Raw genomic sequence first — 15,535 nt, 5'->3', positions numbered from 1 at the left:
GAGCGGCCATCTAGGAACCTTGGAGAAGTGACACGGCGTTACTTTGGCCAAAGACAAACCGATTTATCAAAACGGTGCCCTCCCGTCTCACGCACGAAGATCAAAACTAACAGTCTGTGGTTTAAAAGCCGCTTTGGGGAAGGGCTGTGTGTGGAACAGCTTGAAAGATGGGTTTCCGCTCCTTGGAGCTGCAGATTAGCATGCATTAAATCCAGCTCTGCCCCGACTTGTTTACCCTCCTGCTGATCATGTGCCTGACTCTGTCGGGTATATTCGGGTAGGTTCACGGCCCAGCTCTGTTGGGAAAGGTGCAGAGCTGCCCTGACAGAGCAGAAATGGCACAAAAAGCACCGGGTCATAGATTTCCAGCGCTGTGCAGGGGGATGGCTGCCAGAGCCGGGGGCTGCTGCCTGCAGGGGGGCTGCAGCACGCTGTCTGCGTGGGGCAAATCTCCCTCTAACCCCAAATTCTTACTGTCTCCACCGGGGCCAAAGTGGGTGCAAAGGGAAGAGCCCAAGGGCAGGACAAGCATGTGGGGACATTTCACACATGTCCCTCCCCCCGCCAGCCTCCAGGCGCTGGTGACAGCTGACTCCCAAAACTGGGTGTGGGTTTGTGAACCCTGATGGGCTTCTCATCTCCAAACCTGCCCGGGCTGTCACAGAGACCGTGCAAGCTCCCGGCACGGGCTGGGGGCTTCCGCAGATCACCGCAGGCTGCCCAGCGCCGGCACAGAGCACCCTGCAGAGCCCGGGGCAGGCTGAGCCCCAGCCAGGGTGCATGTCACTGCTTTTTGGCGTTGGGCACCGATTTTGGATCCCGGTGCAGATGGGAAGTGACCACACGTGCATTTGCCTTTTCCCATTTTGCCTCGGGGTAAATAAACCCCGAGTGGGGACGGCACGGCACACTGGAGCACCGCCGGGCCTGGCTGCGTGTTTACCCAGGAAGGGATAGTTGACAAAGCAGAGTCACAGGTAGTGAAGGAGAGAAGAGGCTTTGAAACTGTTTGCAACACGTATTAATGATTAACGCTGCGCTCTGCCATAGCAAAACGAACCCTGGAGCACGAGGGATGCTGTGGGGTGGTCAGCCAAGCCCTGGGTCAGGTGTGCTGGCACCCAGGGGCTCAGCGTTCCGGGGAGGGCGAGGGGCAGCAGGACGGGGGATGCTCCTTGCAGGGTGCCGCATTTGGGCTCCGCGGCTGAAGCACGGCACGTCCTGGAGCCCGTCGCTGCCGCCGGTGCGACTCGGGGCGATGCTCCATGTGAGCCTGCCCGGCCGGCTCGGCGGCCAGAGCCCAACTGTCTCGGGGCCGGGTTTGTTTTCTGTCTCATCCCTGCGGTTTCCTTCCCAGCTTGCGCTCAGGAAAAACGTCTCAGCGACTCCGGAGCGACCACGTGGCCCCGCTGCCATCCCCGCAGGACCGACATGATGTAATCGCGGGCCCTGAGCCGTGATGCAGAATCACTCCACTCCGAGCCGCCGCGCTTATTGGCTGCGTGGCCCTGGTCCTACGGGCGGGGTTTTCCCTACCCCGCAACCAAGCTTACGCCGGGGAGCCCCACCCCGCGTGGCATCCATCGGCCCCCAAACCCACCCCGACCCACCGAGCGGCCGGGTGCTTCCTTCTCCCCCGTTGCTCAGAGGATGCTGCTTGTTTGCTTTGGTCCCCTGGAGCAGGGGGAAAACATCGGGTGGGGGCCCTGGGGGTGCACCTCAGGGGGAGGTTTGGGGTCGGGGAAGGGGCTCTGCAAACTGCAGCTTTGCCTGCGCCTCGTGTGACAATAAAGCCGTGTTTATGCGTGTGATTTCCCCCCTCCACGTCTCACGGGGAAGGCTGTGCCCCGGGTCTCACGTGGGGTATTAAAGGCGGGTGACCCTCACGTTCATGCTGCCCTAAAGCCTCGCGGGGCCACGGCACATCCATCTCCCCAGCCCTGGGGACCTGCCCCCTCCTCCTGCAGCACACAGGCTGCTGCGAAGGGAAACCTCCGGCCGCCACCGAGCCCGGCTTCTCCCCGGTGACCCGGCTGAAGAAGTGTGGGGCAGCACATGGCCCCTCTGAGCCGCCTCATGGCACGTTGTGGATCTCTCAAGGGTTTTTCTTCAGCAGCGTTTGCCGTGGGCGAGGGATGTCGGAGCAGCTGCCTGTGGCCTGTGTGCGGGTGACGCTGCCCCGGCCGCCAGCGTGGAGCGGAGCCAGGGCTCCCTGGGCTTGGCCCCAGCTTGGGCACAGGTTAATGTCCCCAGTTCGAGGAGGCTCGAGTCGGGGTGAGGGTGCAGAGAGACGGGCAGGGCTGTGCACCCATGGCTCTGCCACCCACCACGTGCACACGCGGGGTGCTCTGCGTGGTCCCCAGTGAGCCCCACGTTGTGCCGGGGTGCCCCGTGCCGTGGATCCCCGTATCGCAGAGGGGTGCCCGCGGTGCCGCCATGTGGGAGCTGGTGAGGCTGAGGGGGAGGTTTTTATGGTGCAGCCAGGTTTAATTAACTCCCGGGTAGCCTCAGATCGTGCTCGGAGGCGCAGAGGAGGAGAGGGCAAACTTTCAGGGGGCCATTGTTGCAGCTCGTTTTCTTTTCCCGATTTATTCCCAGCAGTACGACAAACCACGCAGCGCTGCAGGGCACAGCGGCGTGGCCTTGCCCTGGCGTGGGACCCCCACGCTGAGCCCCACCACCCGTGGGCAGCCCCGGGGCTGACCCCAACAGCACCAGCGGTTTCCCTGGTTCCCACAGCTCATGGCCCGCGGGAGGGTGCGTGGGCTCAGCTGGGGCTCACGGGGCAGCACCGGCCCTTCGGCATCCCCTAACCGGGGCCACGGGAGCTTCTCCCAGCCTGGACCGTGCCATGGTCCAGCAGCTGTGCTGGGACATGCTCCAGACCCCAGAGCTGGGAGGGGGGAAGCAGATGTTCTTCTGCGCTGGGAACCGCAGGAGCCTCGAGAGGTGACGTGGTGGCCCTGGCATGTGGGGCTGGGGGCTCCCACAGCCATGGCCACCAGCTTGGCCCCACGCTGGCCCTCCTGCCAGCCTCCCGATCCGGGGCTGAGTGGTGTTGAATGCCCAGCTGAGGGATTTAGAGCTCAGCCGAGGTATTTGGTCCCTGTCCCCAGGGGTTGGTGGCTGTCCCCAGGGCTCGGTGACTGTCCCCAGAACTCGGTGACTGTCCCCAGGGCTCGGTGACTTCCCCCGGGGTCAGTGACTTCCCCAGGGCACCGCTGCCCTGCTCAGGGGCTGCAGCCTGCCTTGCTCCCTGCCCCGCTCCGGTGCCCCCGCTCCCTGCCCGCAGCCGCCGGGGGTCCCGGCGCGGTGCCGCGGTGCGGCGGGTCCCGGCGGTGCGGGGCGGGGAGGCGGCGGCGGGGCGGGACGCGGCGGCGGATCCGCCTCCCTCCCTCCCTCCCGTCCCTCCCTCCCGGCCCTGCCCGGTAGCAGGTCTGGGCACGGTTCGCGGGAGCAACTTGGCGGCTCGTCCCCGTCCTGCCTCTCCCCGGGCCGGCGCGGCCATGGCGGGCGGGCGGCCCCGCCGCTCCTAGAGCCGCCGCAGCCCCGGAGCCGCCGCCGCCGCCGGGATGAGCTCGCTGGGCTTCGACGACGCGGCCCTGGAGGGGCTGGTGCCCTCCCTCGGCCTCTCCGGGGCCAGCGATATCGATACGGCCCTGCTCAGCGACATCGACGGTGCGTCCCGACCCGGGCACCGGGCAGCGGCGAGCGGGGCCGGGCTGGGGGCACGGCCGGGGCCGGGCTGGGGCTATAACCGGGGCTCGGGGCACGGCTGGGGCTATAACCGCGGCTCGGGGCACGGCCGGGGCTGGGCTCGGTGCGATAGCGGGGCTCGGTGCATGGCCGGGGCTGGGGAGAGCAGGCTCGGTGCACGGTGAGGGAACCGGTGCTCGGTACATGGTAGGCAGGAGCGGGCTCGCTGCATAACCGGGCACGGTGCATGGCCAGGGGGAGCGGGGTCGGTGCACGGCGGGCGCACCGGGGCACAACCGGAGGGACAGGGCTCCGTGCCGGGCCCGGCGTGGGCGGGGGGGAACCCGAGCTGCGGGAGCGCGGGGTCGGTGCCGGGCCGGGCGGTTCGGGCTGGCTCCGTTACCGGGGGGCCGGTTCATGGCGGGGGGGGCTCGGGGGGCGGTGGGCAGGACCCCGGGACCCCCGGAGCTGGAGGTGCCGGTGCCGGGACAGCCCCGACGGGGCCCCCGTTGGCAGCAGCATCGTGTGGCCTTTAGCCCCGCCCCCCCGTGACGTCACCGGCGGGGTTACTCCCGGTCGTTCCCTCCAGGACTCCGCGGTGCCCCGAGTCACCCAAACGCGACGGGGTGCGGGGAGGAGGCGGCTCCACACCGGCCCCGGGGCTGAGCGGAGCGTCCTTGGGGCTGGGACCCATCAGCACCCACCTCCCCACGCAGCTGGGGGCCCGTGTGGGGGGGGTGCTGCCGAGGGGACCCCACTTCCCATGGGGACCTGCTCCCCACCGCCGTGGCACCGGGGTCTTACCGATGGTGGGTGCAGCGTGACCATGGCGTTAGCCAAAAATTGGGTTTCCAAGCCTTTGGCCAGCTCTGGAGCTGGCTGAGCCCCCCCACCTCGGCACCCCTCTGGGCCACGGGGGAGCCTTGGGGGGGTCTCTTGAGCAGGGGGGGTTGAGGCCGGGAGCCCCCCTGGAAGGAAATGCGCCCGCACAGAGAGGGGTGCCAAGGGCTGGGTGTCTTTGGGGGGGGAAATGGGGCTGCACAAAGACCCCGGTCCTTGTGGGGTGTCTCCTCTGGGCGCTGGGACAAGTGAGGGATGTCCCGTTGGGCTGGCAGGACATGGGGGGCGCAGGGCGAAGGGGTTAACGGAGACTGACCCCAAGTAACCGCCGGCGGGTTACGGGAGGGTGCCCGGCAGTAACCCCCGTAACCCGCTGCCGGGCTCACCTTGGCGGGGCTGTCTGGGGGCAGCGGGCGGCGATTGGCGGAGTCGCATCACCCCATTGCCGGCCTCGCTCCAGGCCTGGCGCGGGCAGCGGCGGGGAGGGCGGCGGGGAGCAGGCCAGAACGTGGCTCTAAACTACCCCGCTGCGGGGGCCACGGCCTGCTCCTGGGGATCCCCCGTACCCACCGGCATGGAGTGCACCCCCAAAGGTACCCCCTCCTCACCATCCTCCTCCTCCCTGCCCCGCGGGGTCACCGCTGCGGCCCCTCCTGGGGTGCTGCACCCCATGAAGGGGTATCCAGGGGCTGTACACCGTGGTGGGGGCACCCTGGGGGTTCCGTGGTGGGGGCACCCTGGGTCTCTGTGCGTGGGGGTACCACGGTGGGGGCACCCCGGGGTTTGTGTGCGTGGGGGTACCGTGGTGGGGGCACCCCGGGGTTTGTGTGCGTGGGGGTATTGCGGTGGGGGCACTGGGTCTCTGCCCACCTCGACCTCAAAACCAAGCTGAGATCCACCCTGCCACCCCCAAACCGGGCTGGAAACCTCTGAATACCGATGGCCAGACCCCGGCACCCCCCTTGCGAGTACTGTGCCTCAGTTTCCCCACTGTCAGGGTGGCCGGGAGGCTGTGAGGAGCAGGGCACAGCAGTTCTCCTGGGCTTTCGGGGGATTTTGCGCCTGGCTTATAGGGTTCTGTCCCCAAAGTGCTGAGCTGTGAGGTGGGCAGCATGGGGCCAGCCTGGGGACCCCCAGGGCTTTGGGGGGGACCCCCTTAGGAGGTGTGGGGCCGGGGCAGTCGCTGACAGCGTGGCGGGGGGTGGTGTTTTGCAGACATGCTCCAGCTGATCAACACGCCGGACAATGACTTCTCGGGGCTGTTTGACCCCTCGTTCGGTGTCCCCGACACCGCCGTGCCCCCGGCGCTCCCCCCCGCCCCAGGCACCCTCGGCACCTACCTGGGGCCCAGCAAGGCTCCCCCCGCCGCCCCCACCGGCAGCGCCTACCCGGGGCCCCCCGGCATGGCGGCCTTCGCCCCGCAGCCCCCGGCCCCGCTCCTGCCAGCGCCGGCCCCGGGTGTCAAGGAGGAGGCAGTGGCCGTGCCCAGCAGCCAGCCCCAGCCCGGCGTGATGCTGGCCCCCAACTTCGTCCCCGCGTCCCCCAGCCAGTTCAGCCCCCAGCCCTTGGTGGGCTACCAGAACCAGCACGGCTTCTCCGGTGAGGATTTGGAGGTTCAGGGGGGAGTCGGGGCTCCCCGGGTGGGGAGGGGGCTTGGTGCAGGGGGCTCTTGCTGGAGGGGGGGGTGCGTCCCTGCGGGATGGAGCTGCCCGGGGTGGGCCGGTGCTGGGGGGTCCGGTAACGCTGTCCTCTGCTCTGTGCCCAGCCGTGCAGCCCGGGGGTGCGGGGCAGCCCCTGCCCAGCCCCCTGCCCGCCCCGCAGCCGGCCCAGCCCGTGGCACTGCCCGGCCCCGTGGCCCCCCAGCCGCTCCTGGCCCCCGCCGCCCAGCCCGTCTCACCCCAGATACAGCCGGTGCCGGTAAGCCCAGGGCTGGGGATGGGGGGGGTCCTGGTGGTCCCCCCAGCCCCGCTGACCCCCCCTGGCCCCCAGGTCCTGCTGCAGCCCCATTTCATCAAGGCTGACTCCCTGCTGCTCACGGCCGTCAAGACGGACACCGGCACCGCCAAGGCCTCGGGCATCGCCTCCCTGGCCACCAGCGCCGGCGGCTCTGCCACCCCGCTGCAGGTGCCGGTAGGTCCCAGCGCCGGGGAGCTCCAGGGTGTGGGGGGATGCTCTGGGACCCCCCACCACCACCACCCTGCACCCCTGCAGGCGCTGGTGAGCGGAGGGACCATCCTGGCCACGGTGCCGGTGGTGGTGGATGCCGAGAAGCTGCCCATCAACCGGCTGGCGCCCAGCGGGAAGCCGGCGCTGGTGCAGAGCCGGGGCGAGAAGCGCACGGCGCACAACGCCATCGAGAAGCGCTACCGCTCCTCCATCAACGACAAGATCGTGGAGCTCAAGGACCTGGTGGTGGGCACCGAGGCCAAGGTGGGAGCCCGGGGAGGCAGGGGTGGGCAAGGAGCCAGGGGGGGCGCTTCACCCGGCATTTGGGCTGAGCCGTCCCTGCCCGCCGGCAGCTCAACAAGTCGGCGATCCTGAGGAAGGCCATCGAGTACATCCGCTTCCTGCAGCAGAGCAACCAGAAGCTGAAGCAGGAGAACCTCACCCTGAAGATGGCTGTGCAGAAGAACCGTGAGTGCGAGGGCAGGTCTCGGGGTGGGGGGGGGCTCAGTCCTGGGGCTGCCGTACCCCCCCCCAGCACCCCTCAGCCCGCTCTGCTCCCCACAGAGTCCCTGAAGGACCTGGTGGCCTCCTGCAGCGGGGGGACCAAGGCGGAGGCCCCCATGGAGGTGGTGAAGGCGGAGGCGATGGAGATGCCGACGCCACCGCCCTCGGACGTGGGCTCGCCGGCCCGCGGCAGCCCGCTCTCGCTCAGCGGGGGCAGCAGCACCAGCAGCAGCGACTCGGAGCCCGACAGCCCCCTCTGCGACCACGGCAAGGTGTGTGGGGGGGGGCTGTGGTGGGATCCCCCTGCCCCGAGTGAGGTGGGGGGGGGTCTGCTGCATCGCCCTGGGGGTGCCAAGAGCAAAGGGGGAAGGAGCTGGGAGCTCTGGCGTTGCCCTTGAGGTGGCTCCTCACCCAGTTTGGGGCTGGAGGGAGGGGTATGGGGGCATTCTGGGGTGCAGTGGGCTGCTGCACCCCATGCCCCATGCTCTGGACTCCAAAATGGGCTCTGTGCCCCATGCCTATACCTTGCCCTGTATGCCATACCTGTGCCCCATCACTGTGCCACATGCCCTGTACCCCCAACCCTATGTCCCATGCCCTATATCCCATGCCTGTGCTCCATCACCACACCCCACGTCCATGCCCACACCCCAAGCCCGTGCCCCGGGGCTTACGGCAGCTCTGCCCATGCAGGTGAAGCAGGAGCACCCGCCGCCCTCGCCCAGCAGCCAGGGCATGCTGGACCGCTCCCGCATGGCCCTCTGCGCCTTCGTCTTCCTCTGCCTCTCTTTCAACCCCCTGGCCTCCCTCCTCCGGGGCTCCAGTGCCCCAGCCCCCATGGGGAGCCCAGGCACTGCTGGCCCCAGCAGGAGCATCATGGCTGAGTCTGGCACTGTGGGTAAGCTCTGGCATGGGGTGAGGGCTCACGGGGTGGAGGCCGTTGGGATGGAGGCTGTCAGAGTGGTGGCTGCTGGGGTGGGCCGTTGGGATGGACACCACTGGGATGGAGGCTGTTGGGAAAGGCATGGGGGGAGGCTGTCAGGGTGGGCATGGGGCAAAGGCCGTTGGGATGGAGGCTGGTGAGGTGGAGACCATCGGGGTGCAGATGTTGGGGTGGGTGTGCAGTAGGGGCTACCTGGGTTGAGACTGTTGAGGTGGAGGCCATTGGGGTGGAGGTGGTCAGGGTGGGTTTGGGGTGAAGGTCTCGTGGTGGGTCTGAGCTGGGAGATGATCAGGGTGGAGGATGCTGGGGTGGGCACGAGGCAGAGGCCGTTGGGTGGAGGCTGTTGGGGTGGACACCATTGGAGTGGAGGCTCTTGGGGTGGGCACGGGGTGAAGGGCACAGGGACAGAGGCCCTGGGGCGGGCACGGGGGGGGTGGCGGGGCGGCGCTGACCCCCTCCCCGCGCAGAGGAGCCGTGGGGGTGGGCGCAGTGGCTGTGGCCCACCCTGGCCTTCTGGGCGCTGAATGCGGCGCTGGTGCTGGGGGCGGTGGTGCGGCTCTTCGTCTGCGGGGAGCCCGTCACGCGCCCCCACTCCGCGCCCTCCGTCCTCTTCTGGCGGCACCGCCGGCAGGCAGACCTGGACCTCGACCGGGTACGCCCCGCCCCTCACCCCGCCCCCTCCGTGACGTCACCTGCCCCACCCACCCTGGCCACGCCCCCTCACCTGCTGGCTGGGATAGCCCCTCCCACCTCCCCTGGACCCGCCCCTTCCCCGGGCTGGCCCCGCCCACCCACCCTAAGCTCAGCCCATCTATTGCACCAGCCCCTACACCTGCAGGTGTAGCCCCGCCCCCTTCCCCCTTGGCCCCGCCCCCTTCCCCTTGGCCCCGCCCCCTGGCCCCGCCGCGCACTGACGCCCCCTCCCGGGCGCAGGGGGACTTTGCGCAGGGCGCCCAGCACCTGCGCACGGCGCTGGGGGCGCTGGGCCGGCCGCTGCCCGCCTCCCACGGGGACCTGGCCTGCAGCCTGCTCTGGAGCCTCCTGCGCCACCTGCTCCAGCGCCTCTGGGTGGGCCGCTGGCTGGCCGCCCGCGCCGGGGGGCTGCGCCCCGACCCCCCGCCCCGCGCCCACGTCCGCCAGAGCGCCCGCGACGCCGCCATGACCTACCACCGCCTGCACCAGCTGCACCTCGCCGGTACGGCCCCGCCCCGCAGGGGGACTGGGGGACGGGACCCCCGTGTCCCCGCTGAGCCCCCCGCTGAGCCCCCCCATGTGTCCCCGCAGGGAAGCAGGCCGGGGGGCACCTGCTGGCCATCAACCTGGCGCTGAGCGCCGTCAACCTGGCCGAGTGCGCCGGTGACACCGTCTCCGTGGCCGCCCTGGCCGAGATCTACGTGGCGGCCGCCCTGCGGGTCAAGGCCAGCCTGCACCGCTGCTTCCACTTCTTAGCCGTGAGTGCAGGGGCAGGGGGGTCCTGTGTGTCCCCTGGGGCCCGGCGTTGGGTGCCCCCCCTGACCCCCCGCTCTCCTCGCAGCGCCCCTTCCTCTGCAGCGCCCGGCGCGTGGCCCTGTCCCACGGCGGGACCGTGCCCCCCGCCATGCAGTGGCTCTGCCACCCCTTGGGCCACCGCTTCTTCGTTGATGGCGACTGGGCCGTCAAGGGCGCCCCAAGGGAGACCATCTACAGCTCCGCTGGCAACCCAGGTAACCCCACTGGCCCTGGCCCCCCCAGCCCCGCGTCCCGGGGCGAAGCCTTGCCCACTGAGCACTCCTCTGTGCCGCAGTGGACCCGCTGGCACAGGTGACCCAGCTCTTCCGCGAGCATCTCTTGGAGAAGGCGCTGTGCTGCGTGGCCATGCCTGAGCCCGGCCGCCCCGCTGCCCAGGGAGAGGGGTGAGTACCGGGGTCAACACCCCACTACCCGCGCCCACTGTGGGGCCAGCCCCACTCACGGCCCTGCTCCCTGCAGGCGCTTCTCCGACGCTCTCGAGTACCTCCAGCTGCTCAACGGCTGCTCTGACGCCAGCGGCGCGCCCGGCCCCGCGCCCTCCATCAGCTCCGGCTTGGCGGCCATCGCAGGTGAGGCCAACGTGTCCCTGCCGAGGGGACAGTTTGTGTTGGGGGGGCCACAGGGCTGGTGGACACCCCGCTCCCATATCCGTCTCGCCCCCACAGGCACCGACCCCGTGTCCAAGTGGTGGGCGTCCATCATTGGCACAGTTATTCACTGGCTGCAGGGAGACGAGGAGGGGGCCGAGCGCCTCTACCCGCTCGTGGAGACCATGCCCCGGGCGCTGCAGAGCTCTGAGTGAGTGCTGGGGACATCGGGGACAGCGGGGTGACAGCTCATCACACGCCTCCCCTCCTCTTTGGGTTGGCACAGCCTTTGCTAACGCGCTCTGAGCACCGTGGCTGTGCTGCCCGGTGTCTGCTGGAGGGGGGCACAGCCGTGCCCAGTGAGGGGCCTGCAGTGACTGTGTTGTCCCCACTCGCAGGAAGCCCCTGCCCCGTGCCGCCCTGCACTCCTTCCGAGCCGTCCGCGCCGTGCTGAGCAAGCAGGACGGGAGCCAGGCCAGCCTGGGCCACTGCGAGAAGGCCAGCGGCTGCCTGCGGGAGAGCCTGGAGCTGGGCAACCCCCCCAAGGGCACCATCGACAAGGTGAGCCGGGGCAAGGGGGGGACAAGGTGGCCACCCGCCCTGGGGGGGAGCCCCCCAGCCCTCGCAGGAGGTGCCCCCCGGCCCTCGCTGGGGTGCATTGTAGTTGCATTGCATGTGTCAGACTGGGAGTGCAATGCCCCTGCCATGCAGCCCGGCGGGGGCCCCGCGCAGCAGCGCCTGCCCGCAGGGACCCCCACAGCCCCCCGCCCCGGCCAGCCATCCCCCCCGCTCACCCTGCTCCCCCTCCCCAGGCTGTCCAGCTCCTGCTCTGCGACCTGCTCCTCGTCACCCGCACCAACCTGTGGCAGCAGCAGATGGGCGCCAGCCAGCAGCGCAGCTGCCTCTACCAGGCCTCCGCCCTCGAGCTCCGCGGCTTCCAGCAGGACCTCAGCAGCCTGCGGCGCCTGGCCCAGACCCTGCGCCCCGCCATGCGCCGGGTGAGCCCCCTGACCCTCGTCCCGCCACCTCCCCTCCTCCTCTGCGCCCAACCACGCTCACTGTCTGCCCCCCCCACCCCCTCCATTTTCCAGGTGTTCCTGCACGAAGCCACCGCCCGGCTCATGGCCCGGGCCAGCCCCACGCGCACCCACCAGCTGCTGGACCGCAGCCTGCGGAGGAGAGGGGTGCAGGGCAGCAAAACAGGTGGGACACGGGGTGGGACACGGGGTGGGAACCCCCCCTTGGGGCGCTGCACCCACCGGGCACACCCCCCTCCCCACCCGCAGCACCCCAGCAGCGATGGGGCATGTGCTTTGATGGTGGCATTGGCTCTGGGGTGGGTGAATGGCACCGTGACCGTGCCAGAGCACCCAAGGGAGGGTCAGTGGCTTCTCAGGGCACCCTTAGTGCTGACACCCGCTCTCCCTCACCCTCCCGCAGCAGCCGGCGAGCCAGAGAGCCACCCCACGCTGCGGGAGCACGCCGAGGCCCTGCTGCTGGCTTGCTGCTACCTGCCGCCCAGCTTCCTCTCGGGGCCGGGCCAGCGCGTGGGCATGCTGGCCGAGGCCGCCCGCACCCTGGAGAAGCTGGGCGACCGACGGACGCTGCACGACTGCCAGCAGATGATCATCAAGCTGGGCAGCGGCACCACCGTCACGTCGGGCTAGCTGGGGGGAGCGGGGGGGCACGCTGCCAGCCCCCCTGCCAGCCTCCCCCCCCCAGGCTCTGGGGAACAGGGGTGGTGGGGAGGCGCGTGCCTCAGTTTCCCCCCGGGCTGTGAGCCCCTTCTGCGAGGAGGTTTAGGGAGCAGTTTTTAAGGTGAGGGGGTGGGAGGTTGGGGAGGGGCAGGGTGATGCCCGGTGCCACCGGTGGTGGGTGCAGAGGGTCCCGGTGTGGGACAGCCACGCGTGGGGCACCCCGGGTGGGCTCAGCCACGCCGTGGCTCTGTCCCTGTCCCCAACCCGCTTGGGTGATGGGACGTGGGGACCTCTAGTGACACCGTCACAGTATTGCATGGCACGGGGGTGCTTGGCCAGCCTGCCCTCAGTGCCACCCAGTGCCACCCAGAGCCCTGGCACAGCGTGGGGGCCCCTCCTTGCCCCCCTCTCCTGGTGTCCCTGCCTGGCCCCCCCTTGGGTCCCGCTGCCACAGGGGGTCTTCAGGTGCCCCGGCATTGCCCCCCTTGCTGGGGGGGAGACCCCACGGTGGTGGCTAAGGGTCCTCTCCCCCACTGTGCCCCCCTGCCCAGCACTGACCAGTCCCCCCAGTTAGGAGCTGCCCCTGGCCCCAGGCATGGCCAGGCCTGAGAGCTTTCGGAGAAGGGACAGCAGGGTGGCACAGGGCTCCCAGGGGCTGGTGGGTGCCCCTTTCCCCTTGCTGTGCCCCCCCTTGTGCATAGCCCCCCGCCCTGCCCCTGACCCCCCCCCCTTGCCTTTTTAAATGGTATTTTCATAGTTGGAGAGTTTTGTACAGACAATTAAAGCTGATTATTTATACTGGTGTGTGCTGGACTGGGGGGGTGGGGGACAGACACCGACCTTGGGGGACACACAGAGCCTGGCTGGGGCAAGGGGACCCCCCTCAGCTGGGCATCCCCCCTGGCTGGGCATCCCCCGTGGCTCTGTGGGTCCTGCCTTCCCCCCACAGGGGAGGGCTGCACGGGATGGGGGGACACAAGGGTGACAGGGATGGGGACACTGGGTGCCAAGGAACCCCAAACACACCCTCCTGACCCCAAGATGTGCTGGGGGTGCTGCCTGCCCCCCTCCCACCACATCCCACCCCCACTGCAGCGTCCCCTCCAGGGAGACCCTCGGTGCAGGTGGCACCTGGGGACAAAGAGCCAGTGGGGGGGTGCTGGCACGGCCCCAGGGGACCCCCAGCAGCCCCCCAGGAGAAAGAGAGGCCACGAGCAGGGCGCCACGTACTTCCAAAACAATCGTTGTATCTTTATTGACGCTCTGAATGCAATGACCTGTTTTTTACTCTTAAGGAAAATAAACATCTTTTAGAAACAGCTTGTTACACACAATCTTCAGTGTGAAGCAATATACTAATAAGAACACTAGTCTTAACATTTACAGTCTTCATATATATTATATATATGTATATGTATACATATATATACACTATATAATGAGGCAATATATAATACACACGGTTTACCATTTTACAGTCATATGTACAAGATGTCACTAAAAATAGCCAGATTTCAGGCAACACTGCCAGGGACACCAGGATTTTTATTTTTTTCTCTTTAAATTAATTATTTTTATTATTCCCCCCCCCTTTTTTTTTTTTTTTTTTTTAACGTGTTTTTCGCTCCCATGTCCGAGGCAAAGCTGCTGAACCGACAGACATTTTGTGGTTAGCAAACCTGGAGGGTGAGGGCTGGGTGGGATGGAGGGGACGTGACAGCCGGCGGGGACACGGGGCTCTACGGGGTCGGGGGGGGGATGGATGGGGCCAGCTGTGCCCCCCACCTTTGCAGGATGCTTCACAGGTGGAGGCAGCTGATGGGTGGGTTTTTAGGGTGGGATTTGGCGTGGGTTCACCCCGGGTTGGTTATTTGGTACCTGCGCCAGGGTGCAGATGGTGGAAGGTTGGGGTGTGCAGGGTGCGGAGGGTGGGGGACTCATGCAGGGCACCTCATGGGGACATGGGTGGGGGGGTGATCCCAGTGCTGGGCAGCCCCCCCCCCAGCTCCACCAAGGCGGATGGGAAGGGAAGCGAAAGCCGAGGGATCAGAGTGAACCCAGGGCAGCAGGGGCGAGCCAAGGCCGTGCAGATGGAGGAAGCAAGTGCCTCCTCCTCCTCCTCTAAGGACTCTGCTACCAGCTGGAACCCATTTCTGGGCTGCTTGTACCCTCTTGCACCAGGATAAAAGCCATGAGGTTTGCACCCAGAGCCATGGGGTTCAGCACCCAGAGCCATGGGGTTTGCACCCAGAGCCATGGGGTTCAGCACCCAGAGCCATGGGGTTTGCCCAAGGGCAGGGAGCAAACCCTGCCCCAGCAAGCAGAGCCACAGCGGAGGAGCTGGCGAGGCCGAGCAGAGGGAGGACGGTGGGTTTTTGGGGTCCCGGAGAGCAGGACCAGGTGTCCCCAGCCCAGCAGCACCAGCACCCCATGGAGCAGGAGGGTGGGGGGTGCAATGGGCCGGGGTTTGGGGGGGGAGCAGGGCTGGGGCAGCCCGGTAGGCACCCACGAGCCCAGCCAAGCACCCTTCGCCCCGGTGGGGACCCAGCGCAGGGGCTGGCACCCCGGGATGAGGCAGGGTGGGAGCAGACAGGAGATGGAAGAACGAAACGGAAAAAGCAGCGTGGTGTTTCAGACAGCAGGCCGTTGTTTTGTCTTTTTCTTTTTTTTTCTCCCTTTTTTTTCTCCTTTTTTTTGTCTTTTTTGTCTCTTTCCCTCCTCTCCCCGCACTATGTACAGACAGACACCGTGAGGTTTGCTGAAGGCAACGTCTCAGATCAGATCAGTGTGAGATATGGGGAGCCGGCACCCGCGGGGGACACCGGCAGCCCCACAGTAAGACAACATCGCCGGGACCCCCCTGTACACGGTCCCCCCGTCCCGACCCCCCCCTCCCTCCCGCCTGTGCAGCCCATCCCGGGCCGGGGGATCCCGTTCCGCCTCCCGTGGGGCCAGGCCGTGTTTTGCCGGGGCCCGACGGGGAAGGGAGGGGGGGGGGCGGAAGACCCGGCGCTGGCTCTGCCCGGCCGGACCGGGCTCGGGGCTGGGGGCCGGGGCGGCAGCGCTGCGGGGCTCCGGTAGGGCCCGGCCCCGGCCCCGGTAGGGCCCGGCCTCGCTCCCGGGCGCTGCCTCCTCCGCCGGTCCCTCGCTGGCGGCGCGGCGGGTGCCGCGGGGCGCTACACCGGCTGCCTCTGCGGGGAGAACGGGGGGGTCAGCGGGGAGCAGCGCGGTGCCGGGGGGTGTCCCCGGGGGTCCAGTCACCCGGGGTGGCGGGGATGTCCCCATCAGCACGCTGCCCACCCGCGAACAACCGGGCGCCCACGCGAGACGCAGCGGCTTTAGCACGGGTTGGTTATCGCCCACCACCCGCTCCGCGCCCAGGGCAGGGGGATAAACCCCCCCAGTAGCCCGGCTGGGGGTCCCAGACCTGGCACCTGCTGGCCGGCCCCCGCAGCGGAGGGCTCCTGGGGAGCCTGGGATCCCCCCTGGGGACGCGATGCCCCACCACAGCAGCCCAGCCCACATGGGGCTGAGCCCCTGGAGTGGGTGAGCCGTGGAGCGGGGTGTCCCCCGGGGGACACGGTCCGACGGCA

At 68.5% G+C, this 15,535-nt stretch overlaps 2 protein-coding genes across 9 annotated transcripts in view; one reads left to right on the top strand and one right to left on the bottom strand.

Moving 5' to 3' along the window:
- The first annotated feature begins 3,429 nt into the window (after nt 1–3,429).
- On the top strand, nt 3,430–13,261 carry SREBF1 (sterol regulatory element binding transcription factor 1). 6 transcript variants are annotated; one of them, XM_068423888.1, is made up of 19 exons: nt 3,430–3,678; nt 5,752–6,135; nt 6,302–6,453; nt 6,526–6,666; nt 6,748–6,966; nt 7,056–7,170; nt 7,267–7,478; nt 7,900–8,104; nt 8,617–8,801; nt 9,083–9,344; nt 9,434–9,600; nt 9,684–9,852; nt 9,933–10,041; nt 10,118–10,227; nt 10,324–10,456; nt 10,644–10,806; nt 11,058–11,243; nt 11,337–11,448; nt 11,689–13,261. In XM_068423888.1, the coding sequence occupies exons 1-19, from the start codon at nt 3,573–3,575 to the stop codon at nt 11,910–11,912; spliced, it is 3,354 nt and encodes a 1,117-aa protein (XP_068279989.1). In that variant the 5' UTR covers nt 3,430–3,572; the 3' UTR covers nt 11,913–13,261. The 6 variants fall into 6 exon arrangements, with proteins under 6 accessions (XP_068279989.1, XP_068279988.1, XP_068279986.1 ...); XM_068423887.1 differs by having other exon boundaries at nt 11,686–13,261; XM_068423885.1 differs by having other exon boundaries at nt 10,118–10,456.
- The window catches only part of RAI1 (retinoic acid induced 1), a 73,077-nt gene continuing 70,739 nt past the window's right edge, over nt 13,198–15,535 (bottom strand). For all 3 annotated transcript variants that reach the window (XM_068423881.1, XM_068423882.1, XM_068423883.1), the window contains one exon: nt 13,198–15,133. In XM_068423881.1, coding sequence (XP_068279982.1) covers nt 15,119–15,133 — 15 coding nt within the window. In that variant the 3' untranslated portion in view covers nt 13,198–15,118. The remainder of the gene's footprint in view (nt 15,134–15,535) is intronic.

The sequence above is a fragment of the Nyctibius grandis genome, chromosome Z (genome assembly GCF_013368605.1).
Source record: "Nyctibius grandis isolate bNycGra1 chromosome Z, bNycGra1.pri, whole genome shotgun sequence".
Classification (NCBI taxonomy): Eukaryota; Metazoa; Chordata; class Aves; order Nyctibiiformes; family Nyctibiidae; genus Nyctibius; species Nyctibius grandis.
The sequence above is the reverse complement of the archived record's forward strand: the minus strand, read 5'-3'. Positions and strand labels throughout refer to the sequence as shown.